At 37.3% G+C, this 23,972-nt stretch overlaps 1 protein-coding gene across 14 annotated transcripts in view; it reads left to right on the plus strand.

Annotated features, from left to right (window-relative positions):
* The window catches only part of SCAPER (S-phase cyclin A associated protein in the ER), a 356,135-nt gene that overhangs the window by 55,273 nt on the left and 276,890 nt on the right, over positions 1-23,972 (plus strand). For 11 of the 14 annotated variants that reach the window (XM_043523924.1, XM_043523925.1, XM_043523930.1 and 8 more), the window contains 2 exons: positions 6,005-6,202; positions 23,204-23,304. In XM_043523924.1, the coding sequence (XP_043379859.1) occupies positions 6,005-6,202; positions 23,204-23,304 (299 nt within the window). The remainder of the gene's footprint in view (positions 1-6,004; positions 6,203-23,203; positions 23,305-23,972) is intronic. The other 3 variants (XM_043523927.1, XM_027830528.3, XM_043523928.1) reach the window with 1 other exon arrangement.

Genomic DNA, 23,972 nt, shown 5'->3' on the forward strand with positions numbered 1-23,972 from the left:
GCATGTGTGTGTGTGTAAAAACAGTGCATCTCCCTCCAGGCCTGGGGAGGGGCAGTAAAAACAGAATGTCCCCTTCCCCGCCGAGGGGGGTGTGTGAAAGCGGCACAGACTACAATGCTGTTCCAGCTCTGCTGGCTCCAGCTGCTTTGGGCTGGCAGCCCAAGCATCTTCACCTCCTAGCTGTAAGTGGCTGCCCTGTGTTTTTTTGGGGGGGGGTCTCTGCTGCTGCCTGATTGGTTACTTCCAGTTTCACATGGTGTCCGGTTGACTGGTCAGTCCGTATCTGGTGTTCATATCTTTGAGGTTCTACTGTACTTGTGTGTAAAATGATTCTTTTGGTATGGGTTTAAAGATCATTCAAAAAAATAAACTGACTTATGTTTAAATTAATATTTCATGATATACAATAGTAGTGAGTAGTAACTATAGAGTCTTTAAAAGTACACTATGGACCCTGCAGACTTCTCGGAGATTTAAATATTTGTAGTACATGTAAATTATCCAATTATTTTAAAATTGTTTATAGGTACTAAATTTCCTTAAAGAAAACTGAATAAAACAAATCTGGAGTTTCTAGACCAGGGGTTCCCAAACTTGGTTTGTGGCTTGTTCAGGGTAAGCCCCTGGCGGGCCACAAGATGCTTTGTTTACCTGAGCGTCTGCCAGGTACGGCTGCTTGCAGCTCCTTCTTACATTTCTACATAGGGTTCAAATTGTTAGTGGCTCATAACTGAAGACAGTACTTTCTGGGTCACATAAGCTGTGTGCATGTGTTGGCTATGGGATATTTACAAATTGAGATACAAGCAAGGGTTGGGGAAAAGTCCTATCCCATATAATAAATAAGTTAGTCTTCTCCTGCAGTAAAAGGTAAATTGTGTTTTTATAACTTTTCTACTAATCTGTCAGTAGTGTATCACATTCCTTTGCAATTCTATGGGCAGTTCAAAGATGTCAATCCTGTGATTGAAGATTGTAAACTGTGTCCACACAGAATTACATCTTGAAGTTCTGTATCTGTAGTGCAACAAGGATAGCAGGTAGCTTGCTCCCTCCTTTGGTATTTTATTACATTGGAAAGATAGTTGAGATTAATTTATTTTTCCTTTATACTTATTTATAAGTAGGAAAACCTTAAGGGATTTTATTTTTGCGTCTAAATTAGAGTCAAGAGACCATAAAACAGAGCCCACAAATTGAGTAGTCACACCTGGTGAGTCACATGCAGTTGTTGAGTTTTCCCTTTTGACTCACAAGAGACAACATGCAAACACCTCACGATCTTGAGACATGAAGGATAAGAAACTGGGAAAGATGGTGCTTCCCTGCACCAAAACCACGCTATAGATACAAAGACCACTGGTGAGGTTGATGCTTATGAAAAGGTTCATGATAAAATTACCTGATGAACATAGTTATACATTTTTCAAATGGGTTTTATGTCCCTCACAAGAGGCAGTTTGTCTCTTTGTTTCCTTGTGCTCCCCTTGTCTGTCCATTGTATCCATTTGTTGTCTCTTGCACTGAGATTATAAACTCCTCTGGTCAGGGACTGTCTTTTCGTATTATGTGTTTGGGGCTGTTAGGCTCTGCTGTAATAAAAAAAATTATTATTATTCAGAAACATGGTAAATGTTGAATAAGAGGTAATGTCTGGTCATAATGCTTGCTAGTTATTTGTATTGATGGATTAAGATATGGTTAGGAGAAAAGAAACATTAAATGAATATTAGAAATAAATGGTCAGATGTCTGTATTGACAGAGATGAATAGTGGGGTTCAGACATCAGTACTAGGAAAAAGCAAAATTTTCCAACAAAATTATGTAGGCTAGTCAAAATAAGGAAGGATTATGCAGAACTCCTGGTAACAGATTAAATTAATTTTAGAAAATTGCAAGACATATTCAAGATAATACACATTTAGAAAGAGCAGTATTAATGGCTCATATGTGCTGAAATAACAGGAAAAAAAGACAACTGGAACAGGAAAGGTCCAGTGAAATTTAATGAAAATTATTTGGGCTCTGGAGGTTGCTTTCATTACAGATGGTAAGAGTATGGAGAATGATTTTCAGTGTGGTTTTAAGGCTCAAGCACTACAGATTGCATTGCACAATTTTCAGTCTCCAAAGGAAGTATTGTCAGTGCTTGGAGTGGTATGACAGCTCTGTGTACGCGGCTCTGGCCTCCATGGATACCCTGAAATCATTAGTTTGGGATCAGAAATCCTTGCTTTCTCTCAGAGAAAGGTCTGGTGGGTACTCCACCAGTTTCTTGTCTTTTGCGTAATTTTTTCTTAGTTTTTCATTTGTACAGTAAGTCATGGAATGCACTATTTCAAATATTAATATAATGGAGAATGTTTTGCAATTCTTATACTTGCTAGTGAAATGTAAATATGTATATGGAATTGTCAAAGTCATAAATCTTAGATTTGACCAAAATCACTCTTTAAATAAACCATACATGGCATTTGGCCAAAAGCATCCAAGTGTGGATTATTTCTAGCAATCTGCCTTGCTTTCTTACAGAAGGTAAAGTGAATAGGCTCAAAGTGCACACTTTCACTTTATTGCTCTTCCAGTTTCTCATGCACTGTTTTGGTTTGGTTTGCAAAATTAAATGTACTACAACTTTGGTAAATTTTATTGTGATAAAGAAATGTGAGTGCAGCCATTGAAATCATGGCCAATCTGATTGCACTGTGTGCTCCTTCTTAGTTACTAAATGAAATTTACCAAATTTTTTAGTACATTATATGATGTATTTGGCAGAGCTATTTGAGGGAAAGAATAGACTGGAATGCGGAGAAAACCCATAAAAGGATCCAGAAGTTCTAATAGAGCTGATCTTCAGTAAACAGTTTGGCAAGTTTTGCCCTCACACATTTGTGCAATTCACTTCTGTTTGGTAGTTACATGTCTGCAAATGTGGCCTATAGTTTAAAATCTTCTAGAAAAGAAGTAGAGACATTTATAGTCTTAGACTACAGTAATTTAAGAATTGTGTGATTCTCACCTACTGTTCCACTTTTAAAGGTGTCATTTTTATATAAAAATCTGATTTGATATATATGTTTTCCAAACATGCAGAGAAAATTTTTTCATTTAAAGCCAGCATAATTTGTTGAAAGTGGCATTGAATTTATTGCAGTGTCTTTATGATGGAATACTAAAAATCACAAAGAACCTTCTGAGGAGAACAAGGAAAATCCTCTGTGCACTTAGTATTTGCACAGTCTTGGGATCTCTTTTGCACAAATGCCAATGTAAAAAATGTTTTTCTGGTTTCCCCCTAATCCATCTACTTTCCATTTATAACATTGAGACTTTCATCCAAAATTACTGTAGAGTTTGTATTTTGACTCGTATTGCCTTTGGGCTTAAATGACGTTTCTACAATGGTGCTCTGTCTCTGTTGAATGCAAACTTTCCTGCCATGAAACAAACTTTTGGCACAGGAGAAAAATGTTTTTCAGCTTTTCAGTGAGGAGCAGTAGGATTTGAACCCAAGCCAATTATTATAGCATCCTGTTCTCTGTATTGTAGTTAAGATTAGTTGTTTTAATTATAAAACCTGCTTTTCAAGGATTTAGTAGCTTGGGCTCTTTTAAATCTCATTGGATTTAATCTTGGAATATAAAAGTGGTAGTCTGTAAGCATTTTTGTTTCAGTAACTGATTTAAACTGTTGAAATCCTCATCCCTTTGTTTAATTGATACATCCTGTAGGCACCCTGGCTCATATTATATTGTTTTGGTCATTTTGACACACTGACTGAAAGATGGAGTTTAAAGAATTTGGAATTTGAAAAGGTGGAGTTCTCCACGCAATACTAAAAATGTACTAGTGTCTTGTGAATTCTAGATTCTAGAGATCTCTGCCACAGAAAATATATGCATGAAAGGAGTGCTAAAGGAATGCTTCAAGATAAGAATTATTAAAAAGGAAACAAAATCAAATCAGTTTTTTTCCATTTATGTTGCTTGATTGTTTGGTTAATGAAATTAAATGGTTATTTTTACTTTCCATTTAAAGTTGGTTTTGTTTTCTTGTTCTCATGCCCTAACTAACACAATGCTATGTTTGTGTTGGCAGTAATGAGGGAGGTGTATATTTCAACCTTCAGTCTTTTCTTTTGATATGAAAAAAGGATGCATGGGCGCCTTTTTATTTATAAAAGCTTATTCTCCATTCTTTTTGTTTTTGTATTTGATCAGATGTAATGTTATAGTTCTCAATATCTTGCCATGTCTTTTTAAGGAGAATACTGACAACTTTATTCCCAAATTTCCTTTAAATAGTCTGGGAAGTAGCTTTTTGTTACTTTTTAAAAACCTAATTTTCTTTTAATTATTTATGTATTTTCTTGCTTTTTGTATTTCTCTCAATTTAGACAATGAAAATAGACTAGTCAGTTTCACTGATTTATAATCACTTCAAGCAATTTCGTGTTCTCATGCACGGAAACGACTGCAGTGCTGTATTATCTGGATTTCAAATGCTGCAAAGCAATATTTATATATTTACATTTGGGTTGGTAGATTATTTTTACAAAACCTAAATTTGGGGCCAATTTTGACCTGCCAGTGACTATAATTCTGTTTATTCGTTCATAAATGATGTACATATATTTATATAAAACCCATAGGCTAGGGCTTTGATCTGTTTTGTTCTCAGACCTAGTTAATAGATAACATGGTAAAATTGCATGTGATTGAGGATCACTTTGGATTGATTTGGGGTGCTTGACCCAGTTGCTGGAGAGGACCCCCCATACCTGCAGCACTTCTAGTGTGGGAACACCTTCCTTCCTCTTGGCTGTTGTTGTGGGAGAGAATCTTAGGCTAGATGGGCCCAATATCCTGAATCTGGCTGAATTCAATTTTGAGCTGTCAGCCAGGAAGAGGTGCTTCACATCCCTTTAGAATGTCTTCTATGACTGAGTTACAGTATATCAGTCAGCCAAAGAAAAACCTACCTCCCACCTTATGAAAAGGAATGAATTGAATGTGCAAGCTCAGCAGATGTGTAAGGCTGTAGTAATCATTAAATTATTGCTTTTAAAATGGCACAAAACAGAGCATCTGTGAACCAGCAGTCACGAAGAAAATTTGGGACTGATACGAGCCCAAAGAAAATAGAGTAATCAAATTTAACATAGCGTTTATATCTCAATAATTTGCAGAGAGCCATAAATTTATACTCCATTTCTCTTCTTTGAAAATGAGAGTAGAAGCTTAAGGTGTGTTTAACACTGCTGAAATCATGACTCTAGAGTCAAAACAGCAGAGAGTCAACTTCAGACCTGGAATAAGCAAGAGCAACACAATTAAAGTCAATATGCTGGATTTGAATTTGCCTTGTAATGTTTGAGTGCGATGAATGGAAAGTCACCTATACAGGCAAAGACATGAATCTTTTGAAGTATGAAAGCTTCTCTTTGTAACTAGTTTGGTGCTTACTGACTTCTTTACTACAGTGAAGCAATAAAACATTGATTAAAAGGCTGGTCACAGATGTATTCATTGGCCTTAAAACTTGTACGCTGAAGTTACCATATTTTAACAAAAAATTGAGACAAAATGTTCTATACAATGTCTTTGCAATAACATTTGTTTGATGACAGAATGTACCTGGCATAGTCATTAGCAAAATAGCTTTTGCATCTTCTGGAAACATACTCTTGTCAGAACAAGTAATGGGGCAAATGCAACTTTCCCATCTACATTCAGAGCAGAATATCTTCTGCTACTGTGCAGATGTAAATATTGGGTTAAAAATGTCAGAGAAACAGAAATTAGGTTCTACAAACCTGCCCCTTTTGTTTAAGGTGAGAAAATTTGTTTGAAGAACTCAGTCAGTGGGATATGACGTAAGCCTCAATGAAGGATGTCTTGTTTGAAAGTGTTGACATATGTTGAAAAAAGTATGTTATACAGAAGCCCAACCCCTTGCCACACTTATTTGTGTTTTTTTTAATGTTGTATCTCATCTCTTCAGAGCACTACAGTAGACTGTAAAATAACATCAGGAGCCGCTGGAGATAAAAACTTTGACAAAAGCCCAACAAAAACAAGGCAACCTCGAAAAGTTGATTTGAGAGCTCGATATTGGGCATTTCTTTTTGACAATCTTAGACGGGCAGTTGATGAAATCTATGTTACTTGTGAGTCGGATCAGAGCGTAGTAGAATGCAAGGTAAGACTCTTTCTAAAGTGTTCTGCCCCAATTATTGCAATGTGTCTCTTGGTGCTGTTCTTGTCATTACAGATAAGCTAAAAACAAGAAACAGAACCTCAAGAACAAATTATTGCATGCTTTAGATTTTAATTGAGGGCCTTAAATAAGAAAGCTGAAAACATATTTATTTTTGCCAAGAAAAAGCAGCTTTCATCTTACACGCTGACTGGTTTGGAAAGATATGAAACTTATAGCAATATGTGACTTTCTCTTAGACTTTTAACACTGCAGTAAGATTAATTTATATTAACAAAAAACAAAAACGCCTCATTCAATCTGTGGTTGATATTTCCAGCAATTATCATATCCTTTTGCCTGCAGTACTTTTTGCTGTAGGTGGCACTGTTGGGATTCAGCCTGTTTTCACATTCTTTAGTTTCCTGTTTAATGTCTTAATTATACATTGCTCCGTTTCTGCAGAGATAGTTATCACTCTTCTAATTCACTCTCTGGTGGTAAGAAAGTGGGATTGATGGCCAAGTATAAACAATGTCTGGGTGGGATGTCGTTGTAAGGTGTTTTTTCTAATTTTAGATAACCTTGTGTTTGTAATAAGATGTAAAACAGACACACAAAGCATGGTGTCATACAGTAACTCAGTAGGAAAACTGTTGTCTTTTAATAAGAGTTCATTGTACACTGTATTACTTTATAATGCGTTAAATGATCACAAGAATTAAGAGAAGCCAGAACAATACATCTTTAACAAAATATTAAAGGCACATTTTTTTTTAACATTAAACATGGCTGAAAGTTCACCAAATTCTGGAACCCATTATCTAATCATTGTGATATGTATATATCTACATATCTACATATATAGTTTAAAATAAACTTTCATCTTATCATGTGTATCTAGTTTTCTGCTGAAATCAGAGATGGCCAAATTGGCTTTGGGATTAGCGTACAAATATATTTAATTGAAACCAGGTTTCAGAACTGAACAGTAGCTGGAGGCTTCCAAACCGTTAGTTGGTCTAACACAATTTAACATTTTGTTACTGAACTGTCTTCCTGCTCAGGAAATTTCTCGGATGAATTTTTGTTTTTAAGAAAACCAGTCTGCTTTGTCATGTAATCAGATTACCATTTTTAAACTTTTATGACTGAAGGAAAGAAGTTTATTTGTATCATTATCACATCTTTATAGAGCTGAGACCTCACCTAGAATTCCAGTCATAACACTCAGTCTGTGCTTGGAAGGAAATATATATACATCCCAAACCAAAAATCTTTATTTAAAACAACAGTTAAGGTTAGTAAATGACAACAATGCAGTTACCTGTCACATTGTTTGCCTGCAAAACTCCCCAGGCACTTAAAAGCATAGAAATGAATATTTATGTAAATCCTAAATCTTATACCACCAAACATATTTAGTAGCTGCATTCTTTTCATCATATATAAAGAAATGCCTGTTTAATCACAAAACGTCCACTTCAATGCAGTCTCAGTGGTAATTAAATATTCATGGTAAATAGGCCCAATGGCCTGTGATGGGATGGGGTGGGATCTGAGTTACCCAGGAAAGAATTTTCTATAGTATCTGGCTGGTGAATCTTGCCCATATGCTCAGGGTTTAGCTGATCGCCATATTTGGGGTCGGGAAGGAATTTTCCTCCAGGGCAGATTGGAAGAGGCCCTGGAGGTTTTTCGCCTCCTCTGTAGCATGGGGCATGGGTCACTTGCTGGAGGATTCTCTGCTCCTTGAAGTCTTTAAACCACAATTTGAGGACTTCAATAGCTCAGACATAGGTGAGAGGTTTTTCGCAGGAGTGGGTGGGTGAAATTCTGTGGCCTGCGTTGTGCAGGAGGTCAGAGTGGATGATCATAATGGTCCCTTCTGACCTAAATATCTATGAATCTATGATTGTGGAAATTGTATGTGTGTTATTTTTGTTATAGTACCTTGATTTTTGGAATTTTCTTTTCAGGGATAGCATTGAATACACAATATTATATGTTCATATATCTTTTAATAGAGTTTTTTGAAGATGAGATATGGGAAAGATGGAAATTTTAAAATAATTTTACTATTAATTATTTGTGGAGAACAGTTATCAGTTATATTTGTTGAGCTGCTTCTTGATTTCTTTTTGCATGATGATAGTATTGATAGTATGATAGTATTGATTGATTTATTGTGCTCTTAGCTAAATGTCAGAGATACCTTTGGTACAATATAAAGTGGCAGTGACTTTGATAATATATTTATTTTGATTTATGCCTAATAGTAGAATGTTTTGGAAAAGTATTATTTTTGCTTTTTTCTTAGGATTAATGTTGTACATGTAGGTAAGCAGGAAAAAGGTATAATATAAATTTATGGTATATAGGCTTGCCTGTGAGACTGATCAGTATGTCATTGACATGCGTGTACATACATCATTTTCTTTTCTTTTTCAAAAGGATTTTTTGCTGTGTAAGGCTGTGCAGCCAAATCTCTGCCAGAAGCTGGTTTCACAGTTGTGGTTCTCCACACCCAAAGCTCTGCCCTTACTCCCTGCAAGGCATATCCTGACTTCTGTCAGCCAAACTTCTCTGGCTGAATGCAGCTTTTATTTCATGGTGCAGAGAGAGGCAGTCATTCAGATAGCTGGCGTCAGCCCACTTAGGGCTTTGTAACTGGGGATTAGGCTTTTGACTTGCACTCAGAACTGGATATGCAAACAGGGTTGAGCATGAAGCACTGGTGTGAGACCTTGTCAACAGTTCTTCTTGCTTAGTAGATGGCCTTGGTCAGTCTCCGGTATAGCGCATAGCGCATTACAATAGATCCATATTTGACACAATAAGGTGTATGATAAAACTTTGTATCCATTTCTGATTTTAGAGACTACATCATCCCATTGGCAACATCCTATCCTGTTTATGTTGTGGCATGTTGTGCCTTGTAATACATATCATATACAAGGCCCTGTGTTTGTTTTCTAACTCCAGAGATGAGATCCTCTTCCCCATTCCAGTCCTATTCTGCTGTTATTTAAAAGGGCTGGAGTGGTGTAAAGGGTCTCTAAAAGCCCTGATTTCATCTAGAGTAGGTTTCTCTTGGCGCAGAAAATGTAGAGGAGAGTCATAAAACTGCCTTCAGAGGAGCCTCGGTGGATATATCTACACTGCATTTATATACCCTCGGCTGGCCAATGCCAGCTGACTTGGGCTTGTGGGGTTAGGGCTAAGGGGCTGTTTAATTGCATTGTAGAGGTTTGGGCTTGGGCTGTAGTCTGAGTTTTGGAACCCTCCCACCTCACAGGGTCCTAGAGCCTGGGCTCCCTCCTGAGCCCAAACGTTAACATCTACAGTCCTGCCAAACAGTCCCTTAGCCTGAGTCAACTCGCATGAGCCAGCTGCAGGCTTTTAATTACAGTGTAGACATAGCCTGAAAGGCCATGGTATTGGGGCCAGGAGGGGCATGTTGGGAATGGGGCCTCAGCACACAGCACTGTAGTGATTTCAGACAGTACTGTGGCTTATAGGCAACCTAGGGAGACTGCCGTAATTTAGGCTGTCTTCCAGGTGCTGCTTAAGCCCTAAGAGCAATCTAGGATTGGAAGGATGTAAAGGTGGATTAAAGCCACTTTAGGCCATTGCCGCCTGGGCTATGAGCTCTAAGCTATCTAGAGACAAAAGTCAGACTCTTACCCCACCTCTGCTTCTGAGGACAAAATGTCAGCAACAGAATATTGCATTGCAAGATTTATGCAGGTTGAGTGCCAATGAAATAATCTTATCTCCTCCCCCCCCCCCATTTACAGTGGTGTTGTAGCCCTGTTGGCCCTAGGATATTAGAGAGACAAGGTGAGTGAGGTAATATCTTTTATTGACCATCTTCTGTTGGGGGAAGAGACAAGCTTTCAAGATACACAGAGCAGACCTGAGGAAGAGCTCTGCAGCTCAAAACTTCTCTCTTTCATCAGTAGAAGTTGGTCCAATAAAATATATTACCTCATCCACCTTCCTTCTCTTTTTATTCCCTGCATAGACATGAGCAGTTGAATTTTGTACTCATCCCATTTTCTTGTTTTCAAACATGTCTAAAACAGCTAGTTAGCCTTAATTTATTAAATGTCCCATGTAAATAATGTAAATGTAAATAAATGTAAATATGTGAATGAAATTGTCAGAAACTAGAAAATTAATATTTAAGATTGTGTTATAGATTGGGTTAAAGGTCTTTGAAACTGCACACATAACTGCCCATCTTCATGTAAGATTGTTGTCAGAAATCATGATCCTCCTTTATGAAACCAGGCAGCTGAAGCAATCGGAGAACCATCCAAAACATAGACACATGGCAAATCTTGAATAGAAATTTAACAGTGTGGCACACAAAGGATTTCTCTGGGGACTGATATCACAAATGCAGGGAGTAGGGCATTGATTGGATTGCAACTGTGTTTTGTTTGGGTGTCTGTGCAAGAAACAGCACAAAGACCAGAGAAGCTTGGAGAGAATGCAGCTACACAGAAACATTTGTAGCATGGCCTGAGAAAAAGCTGAGAGAGAGATTTTGGGCTGAATGCTGGCTGAAAGAGACACGGAATTGTGAGCAAAGAAAGCATCTGCTTTTGTTTGATTCCTCATGTGTTCAGTGAAACAGGACTTTTTGTATTCTTTGTAAATAAACAGGATTCCATTAAAGATATGTCTCTCCATCATCAATTTGTCCTAACAGAAACAATCCAAAGGTCCCTGAACTTTGGCTAACTACTTGGATCGAACAGGGGTAACAGTTAATAGTCCATCTTCAACCCACATAATAATGGGAGGGGAGAAAAACCCAGTTTGAGTTGAGGATGCCATTATCATTCTTCAGACTCTTTTATTTCCATTTATTGTATTGCATCACAGTGTTTAAACAAATCACTTTGTAAAGGAGAAACAATGTAATTTTCAAAACAATAGAATGTTAAGCCTTCCTGAGGGTGGTAATTCATAGTGAGCAAATCCCATCATAACTCTTCTTACTGTGCAGACCAGTGCTAGAAATCAGTAGAGATCACTTTTCTGTATAAGCTGTGACAAAGTCACAAAAAAATAAAAGGTAGAAGTCTGATAAAAAAACATAATAAGCTGACAGTGGCAAGGGTGAAGCTTAGAACTCCTCTGGGCTTTAAAGTACAGAATAGAAGTGATAGTAAAATTAAGAAATAAAGGCAAAAGATCCCAATAAATTACTTCTCTGTCATGCAAAATAGTGAGCACTTGTAGTGCTACAGAGAAGGACCCCACTTTTTGTTCACGTAAATAAGAAGTGATGGTTGGGGCACTTCATATATTCTCTGGTGCGTGACTGCTTCCCCAAGGGCAAAAGGCTTAATGGAAGATATTTTAAAGTGCTTAAAAGGAAGACTCTTGTCTGAAAGTATGATACCTCAGGGCTTTAGTTCAAATACAGAATTTAGCTTTCAGAGAACAATTACAGGTAGATAATTTACCCTCTACATGCCTGACTGACCATATTCTTCTCAATCTAGTCTGCTTACTTGGTTGAGAACATATGTTTTTCTAAACATATACTATTCAGTCTTTACTTCAGTCTTCACTAAAAAAGTTAATTGTAACCAGATGGTTAACACAATTAATATTAACAACAAGGGAGAAGGCTCTTGGAAAAGAACAGGTTAAGGAATACTTAGGTAAGTTAGATGTGTTCAGGTCAGCAGGGGCCGAGAAAATTCACTCCAAGGTACTTAAGGAACTAGCTGAAGCAATCTTTGACCAGTTAACGATTACCTTTGCAAACTCATGAAGGATGGGTGAGGTCCTGGAGGACTGGAGAAGGGCAAACATAGTACCTATTTTCAAAAAGGGGAAAAAGGAGGACCTGGGGAATTTAGACCAGTCAGCCTAACTTGGATACCCAGAAAGATACTCGAACAAATTATTAAACAGTCAGTTTGTTCAAATCTGGAGGATAATAAGGTGGTAAGTAATAGCCAAGATGGATTTTTCAAGTACATGTCATGCCAAACCAATCTAGTTTCCTTCTTTGACAAAGTAACTGGCCTACTGGATGGGGAGAAGCAGTAGACTTGATAAAGCTGGACTATAGTGACGCTTTTGACTCTGTTTTGCATGACATTCTAATAAGCAGTTTATGGAAATATGGCCTAGATGAAATTAGGTAGGTGCAAAACTGGTTGAAAGACCATACTCAGAGTATTTATCAATGGTTCATGTCTCCTGTGGCCTCTCAGGGGTCATTCCTGGTTCCGGTACCATTCAGTGTTTCATCATAACTTGAATGATGGAGAGGAGAGTTTGCTTATACAATTTGTGAATGACATCAAGCTGAGAGTGGTTGCGAGCACTTTGGAGGACAGGATTAGAATTCAGGATGCTCTTGATAAAGTGGAGAATTGGTCTGAAATCAACAAGATGAAATTCAAAAAAGACAAGTGCAAAGTACCATGTTTAGGAAGGAAAAATCAAATGCATAAATATATAACAGGGAATAACTGGCTAGGCAGCAGTATTGCAGAAAAAGATTTGTGGGTTATAGTGAATCACAAATTGAATATGAGGCTTCTGCTTCAAAAATAGCAGATGTTATTGTGATATGTATTAACAGAAATGTCATATGTAAGACAGGGAAGATAATTGTTCCACTTTACTTGGCACTGGTAAGGCCTCAGCTGGAGTATTGTGTCCAGTTTTGGGCACTGCACTTTAAGAAAGATGTGAACAAATTGGAGAGAGTCCAGAGGAGAATAACAAAAATTACGAGGTTTGGAAAATATGACTATGAGGAAAGGCTGAAAGCTCTAGGCATGTTCAGCTAGAGAAGAGAAGACTGGGGTGGATGTGGGGGAAGGGTATGAAAACAGTCTTCAAATATGTAAAAGGTGATCAATACAGAGGATGGAAATCAATTTTTCTCCATGTCCACTGAGGGTAGGACAAGAAGTAATTGACTTATTTTAACAAGGAAGATTCAGGTTAGATATTAGGAGGAGCTTTCAAAATATACAGATAGTTAAGCTCTGGAACAGGTTATGTAAGGAGGTTGTGGAATCCCCATCATTGGAAGTTTTTAGGAATAGGTTAGACAAACACCTCTCAGGAATGGTCTAGGTATATTTAATCTGCCTCAGCACAAGGGGATGGACTAGGTGATCTCTAAATCCCTTCTAGCCCTATATTTATCTGATTCTGTGAACCTGATAGAGCTATTTCAGTGTGTCCTCTAAATATGATTTTAAGACAATAGTGTAGATTGCCCCATTCTGTAAAACAACCATATGGAAGTACTTCTTAGCACAACACACAGTCGACTTGTGGAACTTGTTGCCAGGGGATGTTGTGAAGGCCAAAAGTATATCTGGGTTCAAAAAAGAATTCATGAAGGATATGTCCATTAATAGCTATTAGCCAAGATGGTCAGGGAATGCCACTCCATGCTCTGTGTGTTCCTAAACCTCTCTGACTGCCAGAAGGTGGGACTGGATGACAGGGGATGGATCACTTGACAGTTGCCCTGTTCTGTTCATTCCCTCTGAAGCACCTGGCAGTGGCCACTGTCGGAAGGCAGAATACTGGACAGATAGACCACTGGTCTGACTTGATATGGCCATTCTTATGTTCTGACACCCTCAGGAGAGGGTTTGTGTGCAAAACAGTGCAAAGTTCACTTTAAAGAGTTTTTATGAGACTGTTCCCTCACAGTGGTAGAGATTTGCAGACACACAGATTTTGGAGCAATATCCTCTCCAAAGTACACACTTCCTAAGGATCTACAGGGAGGAGATCCCCTTTTTGTGTGGAGACAGGAGCTGTCCTTCAAGGATAACTATTGCTTCTCTGTCTATCTTACCCCTGGGCAACATAGCTTTATTAGGAGCCATGCTGCCATTGATTGCATCGCACAGCAGCTATGCATGCAGTAGCATCAGCATATCCTGCCTCCAACTCCACACCTTGTACTCTGTAGAGTTGCGAGCAGAGAATCTTCTGAGACAAGGGAGGTGGAACTTCTTCCTCTCCCCACATATGGTCTCCTCTTTTTATAGGTTCTGGGGTGGATCAACTGAGCCATGATGCATTGTCATTGTATAAAAATAGTTCTTGGATGACTCTGATTTGGTGACAGGTTTCAGAGTAATAGCCGTGTTAGTCTGTATTCGCAAAAAGAAAAGGAGTACTTGTGGCACCTTAGAGAGTCTCTAAGGTGCCACAAATACTCCTTTTCTTTTTTCTGATTTGGTGGTAAAGCTATTTTTCCAATTGTTTAACTAGCCATTAAATATTTATTAAATTTTACTAGATATTTTTCTATTTTGCTTATTAAAATAATTCTGATAATGGACAATGTTGTAATAGAAAAGACTAGGAATTATAAGAATTGCAGCTGGAAGATTTGATCTTCTCTGTGGCTCATATAATCTCTCTTCGTGTACTGTAACCTCCCATGAACATACAGTGACACTGCAGTGTTGATAGATAGGTAATATGTAGTAATTCTGCTGGATTGTTTAAGCAATAACTTTAATAATTATATTTTTGGAGTTTAGAGATTAAAAAGACCACTCTGGTCTTCTGAATCTTTAAATTACATTTTAAGATGAAAATCAGTTTTATAATTAAAGTCTATATTAACTGTGGAAATATCTTTAATTTCACTTTTATGCTTACTTGGTAACACTTCGTACTTGCCTGATGTGTCTAGAGAAGATATTCAGTGGTTTAGAACAGTATTATATAAAAAAGAGTTACCTTATGGTACTAGACAGACAAATCACTGCCTACAGTTGAGAAGTCACACAAAGTCTGCCAGGTCTGAGGGACTAAAGGACATTGATGACGATAAACAAAAACAGCACTCGTGTTGACTCATATTTTGTCGTCTTGTTTGTCTTGCCTATTTAGTTTGAAAGCTATTTGAGCAGAGAACATATTGTTAGCTAAATTTGTGAAGTGTCATTTATATTTACAATGTTATATAAGTGTTTTGTAAAAATAATATTAAATAAGGAAATATAATATCTGGTAATTGTTCCTCAAGCCTTTGTGTTACTTATTTTTATTTTTAAATTGTCCTCTGAAAATAAATAATTGTTATTAAGAAAAGCTTTCGTATAGATTTTATTCAAATAATCTTAATTTATTATTTTGAATATTTCTATTTTAATCTGGGAAATTTTTCACTATTTTTCCATATACTGAAAAAATCAAGTGGATACATCATGCAGTGTTATAAATGTTTTAATTGTGCTAAAGGTCAAATTCCAATACAAGATATATACTTTTAAATAAAATAAAACCTGACCCTATTACCAGCATTTAACACGTTTGGATTAATCCAGGATATATTGAAAATGTGTGTGTTTGTTTTTGAAGTTATACATATGGGATTTATTCAATCTTATGATTTGGAGTACTTGGTTATTGATTAGATTGTCACTGTGGATAATGTTTAGTGCTTCCAAATGCGGCTGAGCTCTGGTGACGGGTTGTGGTTGAAATTGCAGACGAAAGGGTTGTGGTAAGGATGCAAACAGTGGAAATGTGTGTAAGAAGATCAGCTGTTGTGTGTATTTCCTCCTGGCTTTGGATGCTGCCTAAGGCAGTATCTCAGTAACTCTTGCTAATGGTTTGGAGCTGAGGTATTTGAAACCACAAATGTATGTATTGATACTGCTTTGATGCTTCATGCTTAAGGATACAGTGACAAATTGGTTAAATTACCTCTAAAAGAAGCAAATTTAAACATAGTCTTATTTCATTTAAATTAGTCTGTCCACTGGATCAGTGGTGACAGAATTGGTAAATAAAAGACCAAGTAGGAAACAAAAATGAAATGCTAAATTGTGTAGATAAGTGCCATATTATAGTCGCCCCACATTCAAGTTAAATATTGATTTTTTTCTGTGTATTTTATATCTCTGTTTTATTTTATTATTTAGCATTCTCTAGCCCAACAGAAGAGTAGCCCTCTAACCCTTTGTAGGACATGACACACTCCCCAAATCATAATGAACGGTCTGTGCTGCTTTCCTGTGAAATTTGGAGATGGTCCCAGTCACATTGCCATGAACTCTGATGAAGCTTTACCTCTAACTTCCATCCACCAGACTTTGTGACTCTGGCACAGGAACATGTTCGAAAGTTAGCTTGTACCAAACAGTTTGCTATGTTCTAAGTTGCTCCTAAAGCGACATTTTTGCAGATGTGAGCAGATGAAGTGAATATGTATTTTCTGATTCGGCCTGTCTCAATCTACTTAATGATGATAATAATAATTAATAGTAGTAATCCTCATTCAAGGATCTTAAAGTATTTTCACCTATCTCTTGAAGTAGGTTAATATTATTGTCCCCACTTTACATATGAGTAAATCTGGGCACAGGAGTCAGTGGCAGAACTGGGAATGAAATCTGGAGTCCTCTCTGTTAGTCCTGTGTATTACCCACCAGATCATCCCTCCGTACAAATATTTGTACTTGAAATATGTTCTTTCTTCCCTTTTACTCTCTTATTCCCAATCTCACTCTGCCCCTCCTTGTTTAATATTTGGAAAACAAAGAAAATAGATTGCATACAAATATATTGGCACTAAGAGAAATTAGGCTAGTAGTCAAGGTTTTCGTGAACTCAGTGAATGGATAATCTGTATTGACTCTCAGATACAATATGACAGACAAGTATTATCTAAACAAATAGTGTGTTCTTCTGTTGTCCATCATCAGGATGGGTTCATTTATCTTCCATTTCTTCATACCAGCGACAATTTCAGGGTTCTTCCATCTTAGTTTTTAGGGCCATTACATGTATTTTGATTAGTTTGACAACCCCAAAAACCACTGGGTCTTGAATTGATTTCTTACTAGAGTTGAACCTCTAGAAGAGTGTTTATTCACACTCCATCTTCTAAAAGAAACAATCTGGAAGTTCTATGGCTGATCCTCCTTACACTGTATTCAGAAAGACAAAGTGGTTCTGAAACATCACCCCAAAACCTGGTGAGATGGTCATAGATTTTCATATTAGCAAATATATAACTCTCATGCTGTGTTATTCACAAGTCTTATAATCTATCCATGAAATGACGTGTCAGGTTAGATATTTAAAAAGTTTTTAATACTGTTTGGAAAAAGGTCAGAGTTATTTGTAAATTTTCCTTTTTTTTTTCCCCTGTGGAGAAATCCAAATTTCAATTCAGAGGCTTTCCAAATGGTTTCTGGTTTGTATCTAGGCCTTTTATGATCAGGCTGGAGTCTCAATACCAGACAGATTGAGGGCATTCTGTGAGACCTGTGGCTACACTGGCTGCCTCTATTAGAAATATGTCTATTTTTGAAATATGTTAGGCTGCAATGTGGAGTTCACACCTGCATGAAGTATTATTCTCTTGACTCTGAATATAGATCAGTTGCTCCTTTCAGTAGAGCAGCGCTTCAGTCTGTTTCTAAGTCAGCACTCCCTGGCCTCCTGTGATTGTGATTCTGCTGATTAGTCTCCTACACTGGTCTGCTGAGATAATTCGTTAAAGCAAAATGAAGCTTGCCTAGGAATACTTGGAATTCTCAGAATATATAGGGCCAAATTCTATTCTGTTACCCCAGTGTAAACCAAGAATGACTCGGTTGAAGTCAGCGAAGCTGAATAGATGGAAAATCAGCGTGAGATTGGGTGGAGGCCTCTGCTGAGACACATTCATCATCTTTCCTCCACTCCTCTTTGCAGTCCCTTAATGGATGCTTTGATGAGGAAAGAAATTGAGAACAGTTATGGGATCTTGAACATTTGGATCCTAGATTGTCACAAGTGCTCCCAGCAGCTTTAACTACTAACAGTTCAGTGGTTTATGTGCATGGTGCAAGACTGCTACAGTGGAGGCAACATCTTTTGGAGAACTCCAGTTATTTGTGTATATTATATTGTTTTTCTCCCCCATCACACAGTTTTTGCCTCTTCTTTAAGGCCTCATGTTACTGTGATTTTTCATTGACTGAGAGTGGTTCAGTGGCACTCCATTAGATAGAGTAAAGGGATTATTTCCCTCCCCCCATCCTCCACTAAGATTAAACACACTGCTTTGGCAACTGTCCCTGACTAGGAAGCAAGAATCCAAACCAAACCCTCTGGGTTTTTCTAAGCATTTATAATTTGGCTGTCAAAAAAGTATCTCTGCACTGAAACTTGTTGTGCAAACTCTCAGCCTCAGGGCAATTTTTAAACCAAATGACTAAAACAAATATCTGATTGTCCTTTTCAAAATTAAATAGAAAGACAGAAGAGAAAAATACTAGGTTTGCCTGTTTTTTATGCAGGAATAACTGAAAATGGCACCTAATCTGAAAATATTTAATCCAAAATGTACGACATAATTACTCTGAGGAACTAACAACGTGTAGAAAAAACTCAATACCCATTTCCAGTCCTGAGAATGAACTGAACATTTGTGTCTTAATAGAGTTCTTTTCTCTGGTATGTTCTACTGGTGAGAAAGGTGGGAAACTGTTCCATCTTGTGGTCTCCTTTCCCACCCCCCGCCTTCCCTGCATTTTAGTGTAGGGGAGTGAAACTGAGAAGCTTTGGTTTCAAAGTTGACTACATTTATATCTGAACAAACTAGACTCCTTTTTTCGAAAGGTACATGCAATAGGAACCAAATCATTGTAGATTTTTTTTTATACAGGGAACTGGAAACTGTTGAGTTTCCTTCCGCTCATGGAGTTTCTTCTTCATTATTCTATGGGAGATCCCTGTGTTTCTGCACAGCTTCTGGACCCACATGACTCATGTACTAGCAGGAGCTGTACGTCTGTGGTATCTCCTACTGTTGCTGACCCTCTCCTGCCTTGACACCTCCCATCCTATCCCTTCAGTGTATGTGTGTTGCACTCTGTGGTGGGTTAACCCATGTATGTTATTTCTGGCTTGGGTAAGAGGCATTAAATTACATCAGCAATCCCTGCTTAATTTAGGGGTCATGATAGATTAGACAGCAGGGCTGGGCTGTCTATCCACACCTATGAAGCCAGGTCCCTGCAGAGGACCTAGGGATGTGTTTCCATGGAATCAAACAGAAAAAGAGAACACTAGTAAATTTACTGTAGATATTTTGTAAAAATAATGAGGTCTTACTAATATTAGACATCCTTCCAGTGGTCTGCCACTAAGCCGTTGCTATGAAGTGAGGGGAGGCCATTTTTGTATGTGTGAATTATAGGGTGTGAGGCTCTAATGTCTAGAGACCTGTCCAATATTTATTCAAGGGTTGCCCTCTTTAATTGCCCACTGCTGAAATTAATGTCACTTTTTCAACTAACTAGAGAAACACTTCAATTAAATATATATTGTTTTCATTCCAGTTCAAAAATTCTACCATATTGATACTAAACTTGAAGGATGATGAGGTATTTTCATTATTTATAAAAACCTTTAAGATACAGGAAGCTGTATGAGATCACAGGACCACACATATACTGTTTTGCAAATGCATTATGGTAAGGCTTCTCCAAGGTGTTTAGGAAAGGTGGGGACATCCATGGAAAAGATTACCATGAGCCCCAAATGTAGGAAGAAGAAGCAGGGATTAAAATATGTATATATTTAAAAAAATGTGGTGGTGTTTGAAATGAAGCTAATGTGTCAGGACTGGAGGAAGGAAATACACTAAGGTAGAAAATGAAAGCATGAAGAAGTCATTAGAATGATGCAGGGGGGAATTTTAATATTGTAGAAATTGTTTTGTTTCACATTTTCCTGTTGACATTGGTTTTAAGATCATCCCCTCAACCCCAGCCTGTTTTCTTAGCTTGTAGTGGCCCTTTAAAAATCAGTATGAGTTACACTTGACCTTGAAAAATAATGGCATTTAAAATTGCCTTGACTCTAGTGTAGCAGCAGTCTACCCCATAAAGGTTCCTTTTTGTCAGCACCTTCTCAAGTGGTACAAGTTTCCACTGCTTCAGCACCATAGGGTATATCTGCTACACTCAGTACAGTAGGTGAATTAGAGAGCCAAGACCCTAGGGCCCTGTGCAGTAGTATTGTGTATCAGGAGGACAAAGGGATGGCGCCAACCATCCTGCTCTATGCGCCAGTAACTAGAATTAATTACAAACCAATCGAATCCGTTGCAGCCAATTGGTAAACTAATTGGTAATTTTAGCTGTACATCTATATGTAGTTATCTGGATGCCTGTAACGGCGCTTTCAGAGCCACTTTTGTTCTGCTTCATCCTGCTTGACAAAATGGCCTTCATAGCTTTAGGGAGAAAGATGTGCATCAGTGAATATGGGGCCGCTCCAGCTGCTTGTCTTGTTTGTATTCCCTTGTTCGTAAAACATGACTCAGATTACAGCTGCATGGTACTGCTCTGATCATTTCTGATAAAGTGTAGCTAAACATTCCTTAAAATAGGTTGTTTAAGCCATTTATTGTATTTTCTTTGTGCCATCTAGCTTCAGAAATATAACTCATATTTGGATTAATTCCGTTTTTAATAGGGAAAATCTAAGTAGCAGACATTTTAAAATAAATTGTACTGAATTAATCTTGCTTTCTATGCTCTTACTGTTAACGTTCAGCGCAAGATAATATGACTGATTTAAACTGAATTAGAAACCTAGACTTTTATTTGTGAAATTGGAAGAAGAGAGCTGGCTAAAACACATAATTTGTTTATTTCTTGTAGCAGACTTTTCTTACCAGTTACTTTGCAATGCCAATTATCTTTTAAGAATAATAAATAAAATGTTTTGGTTTTGTGACACTTCAAAATAAAGATAGCATAATGTTGATATAAAAGTTTTGATTTTTTATATATATTTGTAAATATTTACTATAATGCACGTTTAGACTGTCCAACAGATGTATTTGTAGTTATCTTTCATCTTTCTATGTATATGTATATATAAAGTCTCAGTGTTAACATTTTTTTTATTAGTATTTGTCAGAGAGTTCTTTCTTCCCTTCATTTTGGATGAAAATTACCCCTGAGCGTAGTCCACTCCATGGACTATACACCACTTATGTCTCAGTTAAGTCCTATTTTGAGTGCTTAAGTGGGAGATAAGTGGTCCATAGGCCTTGTGCTGGTCTTCTGCACAGGGCTGAATTGCATTTGCCTGAATTAAGTAGAAGAGAATAAGGAAGTCTGATTTAGATTATACGTATAGCTATCAGTTAAAAAAAAGTGAAACAAGTAAGAGCTCATACCTAGGTAAATCTCCCACTGAAATTAGTGGGAGAATTGCCTGGGTGGAGACTACAGAATCAGGCCCTACTAAGGGAAGTGGCCTTTTCAATTTTAACTGTTGTTTTCTGTGTTTAAGGGCAACCTTGACATAGTTAACACACTTCCGAAGCTTGAATGAATTGGAAACCAATATGTATGGTGAATCATTTTCACAGTAAAGCTTAATAATATTTTTTGCTACTAGAAGGAAGTAAAGACTTTTAATTCTGTTTTGCTCGGTGTACATGATTAATGTGCCGCTAATTTTCTTCTTTAGATGTGAGAAATTATATTAGATTCACATTATAGGTCTGCAGTTGTAAAATGGCATTCTTTGTTACTCGTCAGTGTATACATGACTAGGTTCTATCAGATTAATCAGATCTTGCAAGATCTGTTCATTATCAATTGAATTCCAGCATACTGTATCAGTCTGGCTTCAAGCCATGAAAGGCAGTCAGGGATGCAGCTTTCACTTTGTCTGACTGAAATAGCTGATTTTGAATCGCTTAAGAAATGTAGGTAAATTCTTGAACAATTATATTTCATTCAACAGTGTCTTTCCAAAAAGATAATAGAATCACTTATCTCTAAAAACAGGATGTGTAATCTGATCATTGGCTGTTATAAGGGCTAAATATGTAATTATTCTAAAGCCATGAATATGGGATTCTGTGATTTACAATTCTTAAAGTGCAGTTATTTTGAGAAAAGTGAATGTAAACTTTACATCCTGGGGTTCTGTGCTTAGTAGTGCTCTCAGTAACTTCACATCAAATATGTTCTGTTTACAAGTCAATTGCCAATGCCATAATCTCTCCCTGTATACTTTCTGCCTCTTAAACTGTCACCAGTAATATTCTGTAATTACAGTATAATTTATAATTTTGTTGATGCTGAGGTTGAGTAGAATCTTATGTGGCAATATCACATATACATTCCATAATCTCCAGACAGACTAGTATTGCTATATACCAGCAGGATGTTCTGTGTGCCACAATTTAGGAATTCTGTGGAAGAGGGGTTCTCTCCTGTGGGCTACAGAGCTAGGTAAGGTGCTTTCTGCCTTCCCCAGCTGCTGATATCCTAGGATTCATTAGAGTGGACTCTCTCCTGCTGACTTTACAAAATGTGCAGCTGCCCTCCTAATCATTTTGCACATTATACAGCCAAGTGAATCATTAATGTTTGTACAATGTAGTTTTCCTGTGCAGTTCATAAGTTTATCAAAACTCTATGCAAAATGTACTGCCCATATCCAGCATGTGATTTTTAAAAGATCATAACTTGTCAAATCAAAATCAAATTTCACTGAAGCATTCAGAAACACATGTGCTTAATGAGAGCTTTAACTTACATGCCAGATTTCAGCTTTCTGTCCTTAGCCATTTTTTTTTTTGCAGAGATGTTCAAAAAAGTCACAAGAATTATTTATAATAGGAAAAGTATTTTTAACTCTCCTTTAAGTCTGAACTGTTTTTGCTCAAGCCATTCAAAAGCTCCACTTACAAGCAGGGACCAAGACTGGTAAATTTCAGCTCCAAAAGTTTAATTTTCAGAAAGTTATCGGCAACTTGAAGCAGTGTCAGAATGGAAAATATTACACAACCTTTACTAAAGCGGATGTTGCCACTTTCACTGTAATAGAGTGAAATTTGTACTGTCTGGTCAGGTTTTTTGCTGAGTTCTCTATTCTTCCAATTTTGTCTCTTTCTTTGCCTTCCCCACCCCCATAAATACAAATACCTGATGTAGGTTGTTGTTTTTTCAGGAGGTTCTAATGATGCTAGATAACTATGTAAGAGATTTCAAGGCATTGATTGACTGGATACAGCTACAGGAAAAGCTAGAAAAGGCTGATGCTCAAAGCAGGTAATCAGATTTTTTTCTTTTCTTTTAATCTATTTCCTAATATTCTCTCAGGGTGAAATTCACCCTAGTGCAGAGGTCAGCACAAGGACCTATGAGCCACTTAAGTCCTACTTAAGCAATATTGCCAGCTCCAATCATTAAAAAACCATGAACAGAGCCATATGAAATCATGGTATTTTTTTTTAAAAAAAAGTATTTTGGGTTCCTTTTATTTGCAGGCTAGTAAGTGAGAGCATACTCAGGTTCCCTGGTGTGGTTGTTCGGCCCACACAGAAGCCTGTGCTGCCATGTCTTTATTACTGTTTTTAGCCATGCTAGCTAGATTAAAGCTAGAGTGGTATGCCAGTCTGTACTGTTATCACATCTCCTATTGCAGTGTAGACATACCCTTGGACTCCTAGGTCATTTGAATGACTGAAAATTTTACCTACTATCTACGAAAAAAGAGCAGCCTAACTGTTTATTTGGGTTCCTGTTTTCCCAAGGAAAGCTAAATTCTGCTTTCTATAAACAATTTCATAATACCCTGTTCTTCTCAGCGGCATCTGTGTAGGTGTCCCCACCTTGCAAAATCTCTTAAGTAATTATCTGAGAAGAAAAAGCTTAGAATTTAGGCTCCAATAACATCAACAATAATAATACCTAGCTCTTACATAGCAGTTTTCATC

Source organism: Chelonia mydas, chromosome 10, assembly GCF_015237465.2.
Source record: "Chelonia mydas isolate rCheMyd1 chromosome 10, rCheMyd1.pri.v2, whole genome shotgun sequence".
In the NCBI taxonomy this organism is placed as follows: Eukaryota; Metazoa; Chordata; order Testudines; family Cheloniidae; genus Chelonia; species Chelonia mydas.